Source organism: Helianthus annuus, chromosome 7 (genome assembly GCF_002127325.2).
Source record: "Helianthus annuus cultivar XRQ/B chromosome 7, HanXRQr2.0-SUNRISE, whole genome shotgun sequence".
Lineage (NCBI taxonomy): Eukaryota > Viridiplantae > Streptophyta > Magnoliopsida > Asterales > Asteraceae > Helianthus > Helianthus annuus.
Window position 1 is genome coordinate 46,828,568 of NC_035439.2, and position 16,808 is coordinate 46,845,375.

Genomic DNA, 16,808 nt, shown 5'->3' on the forward strand with positions numbered 1-16,808 from the left:
CCCATACAGCCAACCTGTCTTGAGTTTTAAGCTTATTTTTAATAACCAACCATAGGTGGAACGAGTGTCTTGGGATGCATTGAGCAAACCAAACTCCATTAACCCACGGCACAAGACTCGCACGAACTCTTAGCACATTCCAAACCTCCAATGACCGAAACCAACAACACTTACCCTCCAAATCCTTCCAAACTGTACGATCAGGCATATCATGGCTTAATTGGGAAACCTCCAAATCGATTAAAACCGGATAAAGATCATACCACGCTATCGGCCATTTCCATTGCCCATTACCATCAATCAGCTTCGCTACAGAATCTGACATGGAAAACCCTGCCTGAGCAATGCGTCTAGGAGTTATAAAAGAGCTTAGAGGACTAATGTGACACCAATTATCGGTCCACACATTCGTTTGGAGCCCACTCCTAACCTCCTTCCAAATAAACGGACGAACTATGTCTCGAATGGCCAATATTTTCCGCCATCCCCAACTGATACTCCCACGTGGTTGAATATCCCAAAAACTACGGTCTTTCAACTTATAGTCATAGATCCAATCCACCCACAGGGACTTCCTTCGAGTGACAATGCTCCAAATATGGCTGGTCATTAGAGCCTTGTTGACGTCCGCAATGCTCCGAATACCAAGACCACCCTCCGTTTTAGGCAAGCACACATCCACCCAAGCCACCTTTGCTTTCGCCCTACCCTGCGTCCCCGCATTCCAAAGGAATTTCCTCATGTACTTCTCAAGGTTCTGAATAACTCTAGCTGGAATAATAAAGACCGACGCCCAATAAATATGCATGGAGGATAACACCGAGTTAATAAGTTGCAATCTACCCGCAAAGGACAACGATTTATTCAGCCAACTATCAATCTTCTTCTCCATCCGATCAACTAGAGGTTTGCAATCTTTATAAATCAGCCTTGTTGAAATTAACGGCACGCCCAAGTACTTAACCGGAAGAGAACCCTCCCGAAACCGCATCAAATTAAGAATTTGCTGTCGAACATTCAACGGAACATTGCAAAAATACACCGTACTTTTAGCTGGGCTCGGCACAAGACCCGAAACATTCGTGAATACCTCGAGAGCTTGTTTAACCTTCCCCACGGACAACACATCCCCATGAACGAAAATAAACAGGTCATCGGCAAAGGACACGTTGATAATTTTCTGTTTAGCACATTGAGCATGGTACTTGAATCCATTACCAAACGCGGCTTCATGCTGAAGTAGTAACGATAAGATTTCCATAACCAACGTGAATAGGTAGGGGGACATAGGATCACCCTGCCGTAACCCCCTCTTCCCTCTAAAATAACCATGCAAGTTCCCATTAATGCTTAGTGAAAACGACGTCGTAGTAACACACGCCATAACCCATGCAACCATTTTATGATGGAAACCAAACGCCTTAAGCACCTTTTCTAAAAAACTCCAACTAACCGTATCATAGGCCTTTTGAATATCAATCTTGAACGCACATCTAGCCGGCCCCTTATTCAGGTGATAGTTATGCATGAGTTCCTGAGTTAATAAAATATTGTCCGAAATTTTTCTACCCGGAACAAAGGCGGACTGATTAATACTAACCAACTTCTCCAGGCTCCCCTTAATTCTGTCAGTGATAATCTTGCTTATGCACTTATAAAGAACATTACAACAAGATATCGGACGATAATCCAGCACCGAATCCGGCGTATCCACCTTAGGGACAAGAGCCAAAATTGTATGATTAACTTGTTTCAACAGCTTGCCATTGTTAAAAAAATCTAACACAGCAGAGGACACTTCTTCACCCACAAAATCCCAAGAAGACTTAAAGAATGCCGATGTATACCCGTCCGGCCCAGGGGCTTTGTTCACTCCAATACTAAACATAGCATTTTTTACCTCCTCTCGAGTAACTTGCCGAACCATATTGGCTGCACCTTCACTACTTAGCGTATTAACACAAATGCCATCCAAGTCAATAGCTGCAACCCGATCCTCGGTACCCAAGAATTTAGTGTAATGAGCAACCAACGCGTCCATAATACCTTCCCCATCATACCGAGTCCCATTAACATCCTTAATAGTGTGAATTTTATTTCTAGCGTTCCTGCATTTAACACTATTATGGAAAAACTTAGTGTTCGAGTCACCCGCACAAAGCCACTCCACTTTAGCTTTTTGCTTAAGAAAGCATTCTTCATCATATGCTGCAGTCTGAAACTCTTTAAGACATTGAGCTTCCATGTTACGAAGATTGGCATCTAACGGATTGTTATTAATCCACATCTGAATATCATCAAGCTGCTTCCTCAAATCAGCCACTTTATCGTGCAAATTCCCCTGATTGAATAAAATCTTACGCAAATACGGCTTCAGATTCCGAAGCTTCTGGGTTACCGCAAACATATTGTAACCATCCACCCGCTTAGCCCATTCCTTTTCAACGCATAACCTGAATTCCGGCTTGGAGGTAATAAAGTTAGCAAACTTAAATGGTTTCGGCCGAACCTTGGCTGACGGAGCTATCTTAAGTATGAATGGGGTATGGTCAGAAATCCGAAACGGGTGATATAAGACATATGCATCCTTAAACAATTCCAAGAACTTCATATTACCCATCACACGGTCGATTTTTTTAAGCAGCCCAACACCATTCCCACCACCATTCGATGGTTTCTGGTTCCATGTGTAGTGTAATCCATGACCCTTAATATCCATTAACTCCGCATATTGAACACAGTCGTTAAATTCTCTCATACCAATTGATGGAGTGGAGGGACCATTCAATGAATCCTCTATATGTAACGCGGAGTTAAAATCACCCATAACGACCCATGGCTTGTTATAACAAAAACCCTTATGCTTACATAGATCATCCCACAACGTTCTTCTCTCCTGATACTTATTCTTAGCATAAACAAACGAAACAAACACAGAATGATTATCAGCTTTAGAGACGACTTGAGCATGGATGACTTGGTCCGATTGGGCCAAGATCATAATATCAACCACATCAGCATTCCAACCCAAAATAATTCTCGTACCTCGATCACATAATCCTCCATTCGATGTCCAATTCCAAGACCGGAAAACATTTTTACACACCTTAGCAAGCTTAGAAATATCCACATGAGATTCCAGGAGAGCACAAACAGAAAGTTTATTTTCAGACACTAAAAGCCGAACCTCACTTTGTTTCAGGGGTCGGTTCAAACCCCTTATGTTCCATGCAGCCATACTATCCATTAACACCATTGTGACCGGGAGTGCTTGCCCCCTCAGATTGTTTTTGTCGCTCACATCGCATAAATTCAGCCATTTCAGTAGGGACCTTTTCCACCACCTCATCATCCATTCGAGGATCTTTCCCATTATTATCTACTCTACCCGATTTCCCATCACCAACTTTTCTCGTGTCACAGACATCCGCGTCCCCATCATCCATATGTAAAGCATCAAAAGGGTTATGAGTATGTACCTTACCATTCTTAGCAACATTCTCCGTATCCGGTTTCGTGCCTGACGTACTCGGCCCATACTTGTTCACTTTAGGACGATAAACAAATTTCTGTTTTGGCTTTTGCTTTTTGTGCATCATTCCCCCACGAGCCACCTTTCTCTTGTCCACAGTGAAGCCATCCTCATCAATAACCACTTGTTTCTCTTTATTTTGGACGTTCTTAACACAAGTCTGATCATTATGTCCAAAGATACAACAACCCGAACAACGTTGTGGCTGCCATTCATATTCAACTTTCACCCGCTCAGTAACGTACCCATCTTCATCCAGCTTCGGGATGGCTACGACAATATGATCTTTCAGTTCGTTATCCGCATCTATCTCAATTAGAGCCCGAGCAAAACTGCTCCTACCCCAGCTATCCGCACACATATCAGCCGTGTAGCCATCAAGGCGTTTCGGGTTTCCTATCTTGGACGCTAATAAACTCAAACCATCATCTGTGTAGACCGAAATCGGAACATTGAACATTTTAACCCATACCGGAACAGTTTTGATACCCTCCTTCTTCAAACTAACAGATGGCGACCAGACATTTAAAAACAAAGGAACCTTTCTGATTAACCATGGACCCCCTTCCAGCACTTTGGCCATACCCTCCTTCGTGTCGAACTTGAAGAAAAAGAAACCATCCGAGTTCATCATAAGTTTTGAGTAACCAAACTTCGACCATACATTCTTCGCATAATACTCCACGACAGGAAACGGGAGACGATTACCTAAAAAATACCCATACAGAACGTTGTCAAATTTCTCCTGAACCTGACGGACGACTTCTCTCGGAATGACCACATCCGCATCTTTAACACTCTCCACAGAATCCATCTTTCTGAACTTAACTTCTCTTTTCTGCACAGCATTCATCTTTACCTTAGCAGCATAAGAGACATTCCTTGTGTTCATCTCCTGATCATTAACACTATCTGTATTCCCCACCTGAACTGGAACGGTGATCTTTTCCAATTCGTCAATGACATTAATCGGTTGTTGACTACCCCTCCTCGGCAGTAGCGGGTTCCCATCTATGTTCAGAGGTTTAGCAAACATGGACGCTTTGTTACGTAAATCTTGAACCTCCACAGGCTTCGAAGTAATGAAAACATCACCGTACATCCTATCAGAGAACGACCGAAACCCTAAATCATCCAAACCCTTATCGCCGCTAGTGCTGACCGACGTAAAACCCCCAACAGATAACGGTGGCTTTCCCCTATCATCCTTTGAAAAACTTGCATACATGTTACGTTCATCCTGAGGAGACATGTTTCTTGAATTCATAGCAGAAGAAGCAGCAAACCATGCAAAGCAAACAACACGTGCAACAAAGAATCAAAGAAAGAAACCCCACGGCGACAATACTCAAGAAACCCTAAACAGAAACAAACGAAAACCCTAATCAAGAAATCAAAAGACTAGAAACCAAGGTAAAGTCTAGCAACCCTACTCAGAAGGCACGACAAAACCTCAATCCCTAACCCAGATCAATCACGATTAAGGTTGAAAATCAAGAACTAGGGTTTTACAGGTTGAGTCGCCAGAATCGCCAGAGAGAAGCCATCGGAGTAGTTCGCTCATTCCCTACTATATCCCAAGCTTTCTGGAAGAAAACCGAAGTATACCCATCAGGCCCTGGAGCTTTATCATCTCCAATACTAAACATGGCGCTCTTAACCTCCTCACGAGTAATCGGGCGAACCATATGCTCGGCAACATCATTACATAGAACATTAGAGAATAAGTTATCCAAGTTTGCCGATTCCACCTGAGACTCGAAACCCAAAAAATTCGAATAATGTAACACCATGGCATCAGCTACCGCTTCACCTTCATGTCTCGTCCCCATAGAATCCACAACACTATAAATTTTGACTCTAGCATTCTTGGACTTGACAGTGTTATGAAAAAATTTCGTGTTCGAATCTCCAGCACACAACCATTCAACCTTCGACTTCTGCTTTAAAAAGCATTCTTCATCATAAGCGGCTTCTTGAAATTCTTTCAAGCATTGGGCTTCCAAAAGGCGCAACTGACCATCCAACGGATTTCGATCCACTTGGACCTGCAACTCATCGAGTTTTTTCCGCAAATCACTAACTTTCACATGCAAGTTTCCTTGGTTGAAAAGAATCTTCCTCAGCTTGGGTTTTTAAGTTTCTCATTTTCTTAACAACCGAAAACATAGTGACCCCCTCAATTCTTTTCATCCATTCAAGCTTAACTGTTTCCTTAAAATCCGGTTTAGAGGCTATAAAATTCGGAAATTTGAACGGTTTTGGCCGAAATCCATTGGTGCCCAGACCTTTCAGGATACAAGGTGTGTGATCCGAAACTCTAAACGGGTGAAACATCGCGTAAGCAGAAGGAAACTGGTCCAAAAAAAAACCACGTTTCCCATTATTCGATCAATCTTTTTCAAGAGACCCACTCCACTCTTTGGTTTTTGATTCCATGTAAACTGCAAACCGTGAGCATTAATATCCATCAATTCAGCTTGTTGGACACATTCATTGAACTCCCGCATGCCAATAGATTGAGTCGAAGTACCATATAACGCATCTTCAATGTTTAACGCAGCATTAATGTGACAACTCGTATTTAACCGTTTCTTTTATTACGTGTTAACTGTATGAACTATTGGTGATTTTGTGATAATGTTACATGTTACGTGAATGTTTTGTTTTACGTGTTTACATGAACCGAACCGCACAACCTGCACTCGATCGCACAATGCACACAAGCCCGGTTGGGTCGCACAACTTAATTAGCTTGAACCGTTTGGATAAGCCCATTTGGGCCGTATGATTGTAACCGGAACCTTTAGGGCAGCCCAAGATGGGTTCGGCCCATCCCCCTAATCGCATAACATATGAGGTGTTGTAAACATCTCACATTTTTTACGAAACATACACAAAGTTCACAAACCCTACACACTCTCCTTCTCTCTCTCTTGAAGCCGGCGACAACCCTCTTGCAACTCGAGACCTTACGGGTTTTTAATCTTCGAATCCGGTTAGTGTATGTTTACTGATTTCATGTTAATATGTGTGATTATGTGATGATGTTGTTATTAATCGGATTACATGATCTAGAATTTCTGTTAGCATGATTGACTATGATGTTTCTTAGTGTTCATGTTAATCGGCTCACATACATATTGATAGGATTGCATGATTTAGAACCGAATGGATAATATAATCGGTTGTTACATGTATGAGTATGATCCGATTGTGATTGTCCTTGATGTTAATGATATGAACAAGTATGAATATGCATGATTTTTGGAAAAAACCCTTGTTTGATCGAATATTAACTAAGTTTGAAACTGTTGATTTGTTGATTGATTTGAATTGTGAAACTGCTAAATCTGTTTGCTAATATTACGGAACTGATTGAGCTGCAAATTATGGAAATCAGGAAGTCTGTTACACTTTGTCTCGACACGGGTTGCGAGTCGAGAACCCTTAGTCTCGACTCGAGACCACATTACCAACACAAGCAGCACAAACCGAGACCACGGTTGCGGGTCCGGTTGCGACTCGAGACCGTGTAGTCTCGACTTGACCATGACCACTCGAGACCTCCTTGTTGCGACTCGAGACCTCGAAACCAGTACAACTCGAGACCGCTTAGTCTCGACTCGAGATCGTTAGTCTCAACTCGAGACCATGAACACTTGCACATTATTATTGGACTTTCACTGTTACGAGCCCAATTGACTTGGGCCGGATACTTGGACTTGTTTACCTGACTGCTATTGGACTGCTATGAATACTTGTGTATGCCATGATTATATTTGCCATAATACGTGTAGAACCTATGTACTATATTCGAACACGAACCTGACTTGTATGATAACCATGCTAGGACGTGGTTGATCACCCTATAGCTTACTCGAACTTTCTGTGTATCTGCCGAGCAAACCAAGGTGAGTTCACACAGCCAAGGCATGGGGTTCCCGGGTGGGAATGGGATTGGACGACTATTTGTATATACTCAGATGGTAGAACCTAACGATAAGATACGGCTAGACTAGTAACACTTATTGAACTGATATTCGCTCACCTGCCAAGGGTTGGCCGCGATATTATGACTGACTTCGCATACCCGCCTTAGGAAGGCCGCGAACTAAATTTACTAATCTTCGCACACCTGCCTGGGGGCCGCGATACGAATAAACCTAGTCTAGAATACTTGGGAAAAACATCCCCTAATAGCTTTGCATACCTGCCTGGGAGGCCGCGATGGAAACTGATACGATACATGACATAACGAACGAACATAATGCTACTCACACTATACTATTACTGAACTGTTAACTGTGAACTCGCTCAACTAGTTGTTGACTCTCTGCTGCATGCCTTGCAGGACCTTAGGTACTTATGGAGCTTGCACAGGGAGGAGCAGGTCGTTGTGGGCAATGGATCGTGAATGCTTGCTGAACACTTATGACATTTCATACATTATTAATTATGTTGGGTTTTACTTACATGCTTCCGCTACTTAAACAAAGTTTGGTTTGAACATCAATCGTATTGAATTGGGTTTATGAATTACCTTAACTACTATACACAATGTTTGATATGATTGATGGCTCGATCCTGGTCAGTCACGCTCCCAAGCGGTGATATTCCGCAGGTGGATTTTGGGGGTGTGACAGATTGGTATCAGAGCCATTGGTTATAGAGAACTTGGTTTTAATATGGGGAAAACGTTTTTTATTTAAAACCAGACTATAACCAGAACAGTGCTCTCAACGATCCACAACGACGCTTCGCTCCACGGGCAAGACTCGACATCCTAGGTAATATGGTTTATGTTTGTTGCCTACATGCTAGAACTATATAGAACTTTGCTCGTAGTATGCCTAGATACACATGACCCTATTACATGAGAATGCCTATGTGCTTACACTCTTCTGTCATCGCACTTTACACGAACCTCTCTCTTACCGATGTTATCTTTGCTATGAAGATCATGTCTGGACGAATTAACATGACTCAAGCCCAGTTGACGGCTCTCATTAACGAACAAGTTGCTGCGGCATTTGCAGCCGCACAAGCAGGAGGTATATCCTGTAGTAATAACTCACACTAGGATCTTTAGATCCTACACTCCTAAACCAACTCTTGTGTTTAACTTTGCCCTATTCGTACACAATAGGTCAACATGCACCGCAACCAATTTGCACTTTCAAGAACTTCATGGACTGTCGTCCAAGCACATTCAGTGGCACGGAAGGAGCAGTGGGACTACTCCATTGGTTTGAGAAGCTCGAGTCAGTGTTCGAGATGTGTGAATGCCCTGAGGCTCGTAGGGTCAAGTACGCCACTGGTACGTTGGAAGGAATCGCGCTAACCTGGTGGAACGCGCAAGTTCAGATTCTAGGGTTGGCAGCTGCTAACGCCACCCCTTGGAACGATTTTAAGGAACTCATCAAACGTGAATACTGCACGCGGGATGACATCCACAAGTTGGAAGATGAGTTTTACCACCTGAAAATGACGGGGTCAGAAATTGAAGCCTACACGAAACGGTCGAACGAACTGGCCATCTTGTGTCCAACCATGGTGGACCCTCCAATCAAGCGTATCGAATTGTACCTCAAGGGTCTAGCCTCAGAGATTCAGAGCCATGTTACATCGGCAAACCTCGACAACATCCAAGACATTCAGCGTCTTGCTCATCGCCTTACGGATCAGGCGGTGGAACAGAACAAGCTGCCCAAACGCATCAGTGCTACCACTACTGCTGTCACTACTTCTGCTACTCCCAGTGACAACAAGAGAAAATGGGAGGGGGATTCCAGCAAGGGATCAGTTCCTGTTCAGTCGCAAGCACAGCAGCGCAAGACAAATGACTACCAGAGTCCGAATCAGCAATCATCAGGCAGTCAGGGGCAGGGTGGATATCGGGGAATTCACCCATGGTGTAGTAGGGGCAACAAACACCACAGTGGAAGATGTCGCAGGGAACGTTGTCAAAGATGCCTCAAGATGGGTCATGAAGCTAAAGACTGCAGGAGTGCGCGACCAGCAAATCAGAACCAGCAACTCCCACCGCCAGCTCCACAGAACCAGCAGCAGCAGCCACAGCGTGGAAACCGGGGATGTTTCCAGTGTGGGGCTGAAGGCCACTTCAAACGTGATTGCCCTCAATTGAACCAGAACCAAAATCGCAACAACAACAATAACCAGGGCAATGGGAACAACAACAATGGAGGAACGAGGTCGTGCTTTCGTGCTAGGTCAGGGTGACGCAATGAATGATCCCAATGTGGTTATGGGTAAGTTTCTTCTCGACGATATTTATGTTACTGTCTTATTTGATTCGGGTGCTGATACAAGTTATATGTCCTTGAAAGTCAGTAAATTACTAAAACGTGCACCAACACTCTTAACCACCAAACATGTAGTAGAATTAGCTAATGGTAAGAGTCTAGAAGCCACGCATGTAGTCAGGGGTTGCAATATTGTCTTAGCCGGTCAAGCGTTCTCCATCGACCTTATTCCCATAGTCTTGGGAAGCTTCGATATCGTTATAGGGATGGATTGGTTATCCCAACATCAGGCAGAGATCTTGTGCAGCAAGAAGATCATCCGTATTCCCCGTTCTGGTCAGGAACCTCTCAAAGTTCAAGGCGATAAGAGTGGTGCTGTGGTTGGCATCATCTCTTTCCTAAAGGCTCAGAAATGTTTGCGGAAGGGTCACACAGCTATTTCGGCACTCGTTACTGATACATCAGCGAAGGAAAAGAAGTTGGAGGATATTCCAGTAGTATGCGATTTTCCTCAGGTGTTTTCTGAAGATTTACCAGGTCTACCGCCTCATCGACAGGTCGAATTTCAAATCGAGCTCGCTCCAGGAGCAGCACCTATAGCTCGAGAACCGTATCATTTAGCTCCAACTGAACTGGAAGAACTGTCAAAGCAGTTACAAGAGCTCTTGGAAAAGGGTTTTATTCGTCCAAGCTCTTCGCCTTGGGGAGCTCCAGTGTTATTCGTGAAAAAGAAGGACGGTACTTTCAGGATGTGCATCGACTACCGTGAACTCAACAAGGTGACGGTGAAGAACCGTTATCCTCTTCCGCGCATAGACGACTTATTCGACCAGTTGCAAGGGTCGTGCTACTACTCCAAGATAGATTTGAGGTCAGGTTACCATCAGCTGAGAGTCCGAGAGGAGGACGTCTCCAAGACAACATTCAGAACTCGTTACGGTCACTACGAGTTTCTAGTCATGCCATTTGGGCTTACGAACGCGCCTGCAGTTTTCATGGATCTTATGAACAGGGTGTGCAAACCCTATCTAGACAAGTTCGTCATTGTTTTCATCGACGACATTCTGATCTACTCCAAGAGTCAGGAGGAACACGAGCAGCATTTACGGCTTATCTTGGAACTTCTTCGAAAGGAACAGCTGTACGCCAAGTTCTCGAAATGTGACTCCTTGCTTCGTGAAGTCCACTTTCTAGGCCACGTAGTAAATAAGGATGGGATCCATGTTGATCCATCCAAGGTAGACTCGATCAGGAACTGGCCTACACCGCGTACACCAACTGAAATCCGCCAATTCTTGGGTTTGGCGGGATACTACAGACGGTTTATCAAGGACTTTTCAAAGATCGCACAGCCGCTTACGCTACTGACACAGAAGGGTGTCACCTACCGTTGGGGTAATACTCAGGAAACTGCTTTTCAGCACTTAAAGGATAGACTTTGCAGTGCACCTATTCTCTCATTGCCAGAGGGCACAGACGACTTCGTGGTTTACTGTGATGCATCCATCCAGGGTCTTGGATGTGTGTTAATGCAGCGCGACAAGGTCATTGCTTACGCTTCGCGCCAACACAAGGTTCATGAACGGAACTACACGACGCACGATTTAGAGCTGGGAGCTGTTGTTTTCGCGCTTAAGATATGGCGACACTATCTGTACGGTACCAAGTGCACAATTTACACCGATCACAGGAGTCTCGAGCATATCCTTAAGCAGAAGGATTTGAACATGCGTCAACGACGATGGGTCGAGTTACTGAACGATTACGAATGCGCCATCAAGTACCATCCAGGCAAGGCCAATGTTGTGGCTGACGCTCTCAGTCGAAAAGATACTGCACCTAGGCGTGTACGAGCCTTACAGCTCACCATTCAGTCTAGTCTTCCTGCACAGATACGAGATGCTCAGGTAGAAGCATTGAAACCAGAAAACGTCAAGGCTGAAGCCCTACGCGGCTCGAGGCAACAATTAGAACAGAAGGGAGACGACGCCTACTACGTAACGGGACGTATCTGGGTCCCACTATACGGCGGTTTACGAGAACTTGTGATGGATGAAGCATACAAGTCTCGCTACTCGATACATCCAGGTTCAGATAAAATGTACCACGACTTCAGAACTACTTATTGGTGGCCTAGCATGAAGGCCCAAATTGCCACTTATGTCGGCAAATGCTTAACCTGTGCAAGAGTCAAGGCAGAATATCAGAAACCAGCAGGCTTACTTCAGCAACCAAAGATACCACAGTGGAAATGGGAGGAAATTTCCATGGATTTTGTTACAGGCCTGCCTAGATCTCAGCGTGGGAACGATACTATTTGGGTGATCGTGGATCGACTCACCAAGTCTGCTCACTTCTTGGCAATCAAAGAAACGAACAAGTTTTCCACACTTGCAGACATATACTTGAAAGAAGTAGTCTCAAGGCACGGGGTGCCCAACTCTATCATTTCGGATCGCGATGCACGATTCACTTCAGAACTATGGCAAGCAATGCACAAAGCTTTTGGCTCACAGCTAGACATGAGCACAGCATATCACCCTCAGACGGATGGACAGTCTGAACGCACGATACAAACTCTAGAAGACATGCTTCGGGCATGTGTTATCGACTTCGGCAACGGCTGGGAAAAGCATCTCCCTTTGGTGGAGTTCTCGTATAATAACAGCTATCACACCAGCATCCAGGCCGCTCCATTCGAGGCATTGAACGGGCGTAAATGCCGGTCACCTCTCTGTTGGGCAGAGGTGGGGGATAGTCAGATCACGGGTCCAGAACTTATAGTGGACACCACGGAAAAGATTGCACAGATAAGACAACGCATGGCGGCAGCACGCGACCGTCAGAAAAGCTACGCGGATAAGCGTAGGAAGCCATTGGAATTTCAGGTCGGGGACCGGGTTTTACTTAAAGTCTCACCCTGGAAGGGTGTGGTACGTTTTGGCAAACGGGGCAAACTAAATCCGCGGTACGTCGGACCGTTCGAAATCATAGAAAGAATAGGCAAAGTAGCCTACAAGCTAAACTTACCAGCAGAACTCGGGGCAGTTCACAACGTATTCCATGTGTCGAATCTGAAGAAATGCTTGTCAGATGAGACCCTCATAATTCCTTTAAAAGAGCTCACTATCGACGAATAGTTGTACTTCGTCGAGGAACCAGTTGAAATCACAGATCGGGATGTTAAGGTCCTCAAACACAAGAGAATCCCTCTTGTCCGAGTTCGTTGGAACTCCAAACGTGGCCCAGAATACACCTGGGAACGCGAAGACCAGATGATAGAAAAGTATCCCCAGTTATTCGGAACCAATGCAACCACTACTGAGGCTGAAGCTACTACTGCGGAATTTCGGGACGAAATTCCAGATCAACGGGGGGGGGGGGGGGGATGTGACACCCCAGGAAAACCAGTGAACTATACAACTTACCTAGCTTCCTCAGTGAGTGCGTACCAAATTTCGGGACGAAATTTCTTTTTAGTTGGGATAATGTGACAACTCGTATTTAACCGTTTCTTTTATTACGTGTTAACTGTATGAACTATCGGTGATTTTGTGATAATGTTACATGTTACGTGAATGTTTTGTTTTACGTGTTTACATGAACCGAACCGCACAACCTGCACTCGATCGCACAATGCACACAAGCCCGGTTGGGTCGCACAACTTAATTAGCTTGAACCGTTTGGATAAGCCCATTTGGGCCGTATGATTGTAACCGGAACCTTTAGGGCAGCCCAAGATGGGTTCGGCCCATCCCCCTAATTGCATAACATATGAGGTGTTGTAAACATCTCACATTTTTTACCAAACATACACAAAGTTCACAAACCCTACACACTCTCCTTCTCTCTCTCTTGAAGCCGGCGACAACCCTCTTGCAACTCGAGACCTTACGGGTTTTTAATCTTCGAATCCGGTTAGTGTATGTTTACTGATTTCATGTTAATATGTGTGATTATGTGATGATGTTGTTATTAATCGGATTACATGATCTAGAATTTCTGTTAGCATGATTGACTATGATGTTTCTTAGTGTTCATGTTAATCGGCTCACATACATATTGATAGGATTGCATGATTTAGAACCGAATGGATAATATAATCGGTTGTTACATGTATGAGTATGATCCGATTGTGATTGTCCTTGATGTTAATGATATGAACAAGTATGAATATGCATGATTTCTGGATAAAACCCTTGTTTGATCGAATATTAACTAAGTTTGAAACTGTTGATTTGTTTTTTTCTTTTTTTTTTTTGGGTAAAGGGTTACCCCGGTGATTCTATATATTCACAAACCAAAAAAACAAGTAGTGTAGAACGCCTACACTAGTTCAATCATGAGACATGCCCCATGAAAGTAGAACAAGGAAACAGCAAGAAACAAACCAACGTAAAGCTACAACGAAAAACACCACTAGACTAAAATCTAGAACGAAAACAAGACAAAATTACTCAGCCGCCATCATCTTCATCATGCTTCCCACGAATCTCTTACTCTTCAAGAAGTCTCCTCACATTTGAGGTATCCCTTAGTTTAGCTCCCATCAGCTTGTATCGGACCGTATTTAAAATAATCTCACTAAGTTTCTCCGGAGGCCTCAACTGATTCATAAAAGTTCTAGCATTTCTTTCTTGCCAAATAAAGTACACCGCAGCCGCAACCAGAATTTTGGCTATATAATTCCTAGCCGATTTAGACCGAGCCCGAGCCAACAGCCACTCCACGATCTCTTGCCATTTGGAACTAACATCACCCATGTTTACCTTGTTACGAATATTATACCAAACCTGAGCCGAATACTTGCATTCAAAAAACAAATGCGGATGTGAATCATAGTTCTGGTAGCACAACATGCAACACATCATATTCATGTTCTTCCTCCGCGAAATATCCCACTTAAGAATTTTATCTTGAGTCAAAAGTTTACCTTTAAGGACCAACCACATCAAAAAGCCATGTCGGGGAATAGACTACGCAAACCAAACAATCCTACACCAATTCACTTCCGGAGCCGTGTGCCGAAACGAGTGCCACACGCAAGAAGAGGAAAACTCCATAATCTCGCTGCCATCTCTCCACAACAATCTATCTTGTTTCATTGGGGTTAACTGAACCTGGTCTAACTGAATGAGAACCGGAAAAATATCTCTCCAAGCCAAAGGCCACGCCCAAGAACCATTCGAGTAGATGTTAGCCACAGAATCATCTAGACTAAAATCTGCATCGGTAATAGACCTCGGCGAAATAAAATCCCCAAGCGGCCCTATATCACTCCAGTAATCATACCAAGCCGAAGTGTTATCGCCATTACCTAACTCCGACCATAAATGATTTCTAATTAGAGGCCGCAATTGCACAAGCTTTCTCCAAGACCAACAACAATTAGCTGGGGTTTTGCACATCCAGAAGCTCTTGCCTCTCAACCTGTAACTATGCACCCAATCTACCCATAAAGACTCCCTTTTAGAGACAATGCTCCAAACATGATAAGACATAAGAGCCTTGTTCATATCCCCTATACGTCTAATACCCAATCCACCTTCATACTTTGGCGTACAAACGGTCTTCCAAGAAACTTTTGATTTACCTTTAGAATACGAACTCTCTTGAGACCAAAGGAAATTCCGCATACAAGCTTCAAGCTCCAGAACAATTCGAGTCGGCAACATAAAAACAGATGATCAATAAATATGCATAGCTGAGAGAACAGAAGTAATAAGCTGAAGCCTACCCGCAAACGAAAGCAACTTATTCCTCCAATGATTTATACGCTTTTGAAGCCTATCCACAAGCACTCGACAGTCACTATAACCGAGCCTAGTAGAGATCAAGGGCACTCCCAAATATTTAACCGGCAAGTTACCTTCAACAAAAGGCATAAGATCCAAAATCGTATTCTTTACATGGCCATTGACATTACAAAAGAATATCGTACTCTTTTGGTTGCTCGGTTGTAAACCCGACATCTTTGTAAACTTAGAAAGAGAAAACATTATACACCTGGCCGAATTAACTTCTCCTCTCGCAAAAAGGAACAGATCATCCGCAAAACAAAGATTAATAATCTGCTGTTTTTCACATTTATTTTGAAACTTGAAAGATGAATCAATACGAACCGCATGGTGAAGAATAGCCGTCAAAACCTCCATAACTAGGGTAAAAAGATAAGGGGATATTGGATCCCCTTGCCGTAAGCCTCGTTTACCTGGAAAAAAACCATGCACAGATCCGTTCACACACATAGAAAAAGATGCAGTCGAAACACACACCATAATCCATGCAATCATCCTCTCATTAAACCCAAAGCCTAGCAAAGCACTTTTGAGAAATCTCCAGTCAATAGTGTCATAGGCTTTCTGAATATCCACTTTAGAAGCACACCTAGGAGGACCCACATTTCGATGATAATTATGCATTAGGTCTTGCGTCAACAGAATGTTATCCGAAATTCGCTTCCCTGGAACAAAAGCCGATTGATTTATACTAACAATATCATCCAGCGCCCCTTTAATCCTATCCGCAACGATTTTACTGATACATTTGTATAGCACATTACAGCAAGCAATCGGACGGTAGTCACTGACTGTCGAAGGGGTAGGAGTTTTCGGAATCAGCACGATATTAGTATGATTCAATTCACGAAGAAGTTTACCAGTCTCAAAAAAATCAATGATAGCACAAGTAACATCATTACCCACAATTGGCCATGCACTTTTAAAAAACGCCGCAGTGTAACCATCAGGTCCCGGGGCTTTATCAATACCAATACCGAACATCGCCCTTTTAACTTCTTCTGGCGAGACTTGGCGGATCATATGTTGAGCTACCTGAGGAGAGAGCCTTTTAGAAAATAAATCCGGAGCCGGATTAAGGGATGTATCACCTTGCGATCCAAAACATCTCTCGTAATGCTTAACAAACGGGTGAAACACCGTATCACCCTCATAAAGGTTCCCATCCGAATCTTTAATTGCTTCAATGCGACTACAATGATTTTTCATTT

General features: G+C 43.7%; 2 protein-coding genes across 2 annotated transcripts; both read right to left on the bottom strand.

Moving 5' to 3' along the window:
• Positions 1 to 5,040: 5,040 nt before the first annotated feature.
• LOC110893512 lies at positions 5,041 to 14,562 on the bottom strand. The gene is made up of 3 exons (XM_022140618.1): positions 14,300 to 14,562; positions 14,191 to 14,200; positions 5,041 to 5,580 (listed from the first exon to the last, which is right to left on the bottom strand). Exons 1-3 carry the CDS (start codon positions 14,560 to 14,562, stop codon positions 5,041 to 5,043), a joined length of 813 nt encoding a protein of 270 aa, XP_021996310.1.
• Positions 14,563 to 14,775: 213 nt separating this feature from the next.
• Positions 14,776 to 15,315, bottom strand: LOC110893513. Its single transcript, XM_022140619.1, has one exon. It carries the CDS (start codon positions 15,313 to 15,315, stop codon positions 14,776 to 14,778), a length of 540 nt encoding a protein of 179 aa, XP_021996311.1.
• Positions 15,316 to 16,808: the final 1,493 nt, after the last annotated feature.

What these genes read in the sequence shown, in the direction of transcription:
- LOC110893513 (XM_022140619.1), bottom strand. Translation starts at nt 15,315, where the DNA reads ATGAACAAGGCTCTTATGTCTTATCATGTTTGGAGCATTGTCTCTAAA.
- LOC110893512 (XM_022140618.1), bottom strand. Translation starts at nt 14,562, where the DNA reads ATGGGTGATGTTAGTTCCAAATGGCAAGAGATCGTGGAGTGGCTGTTG.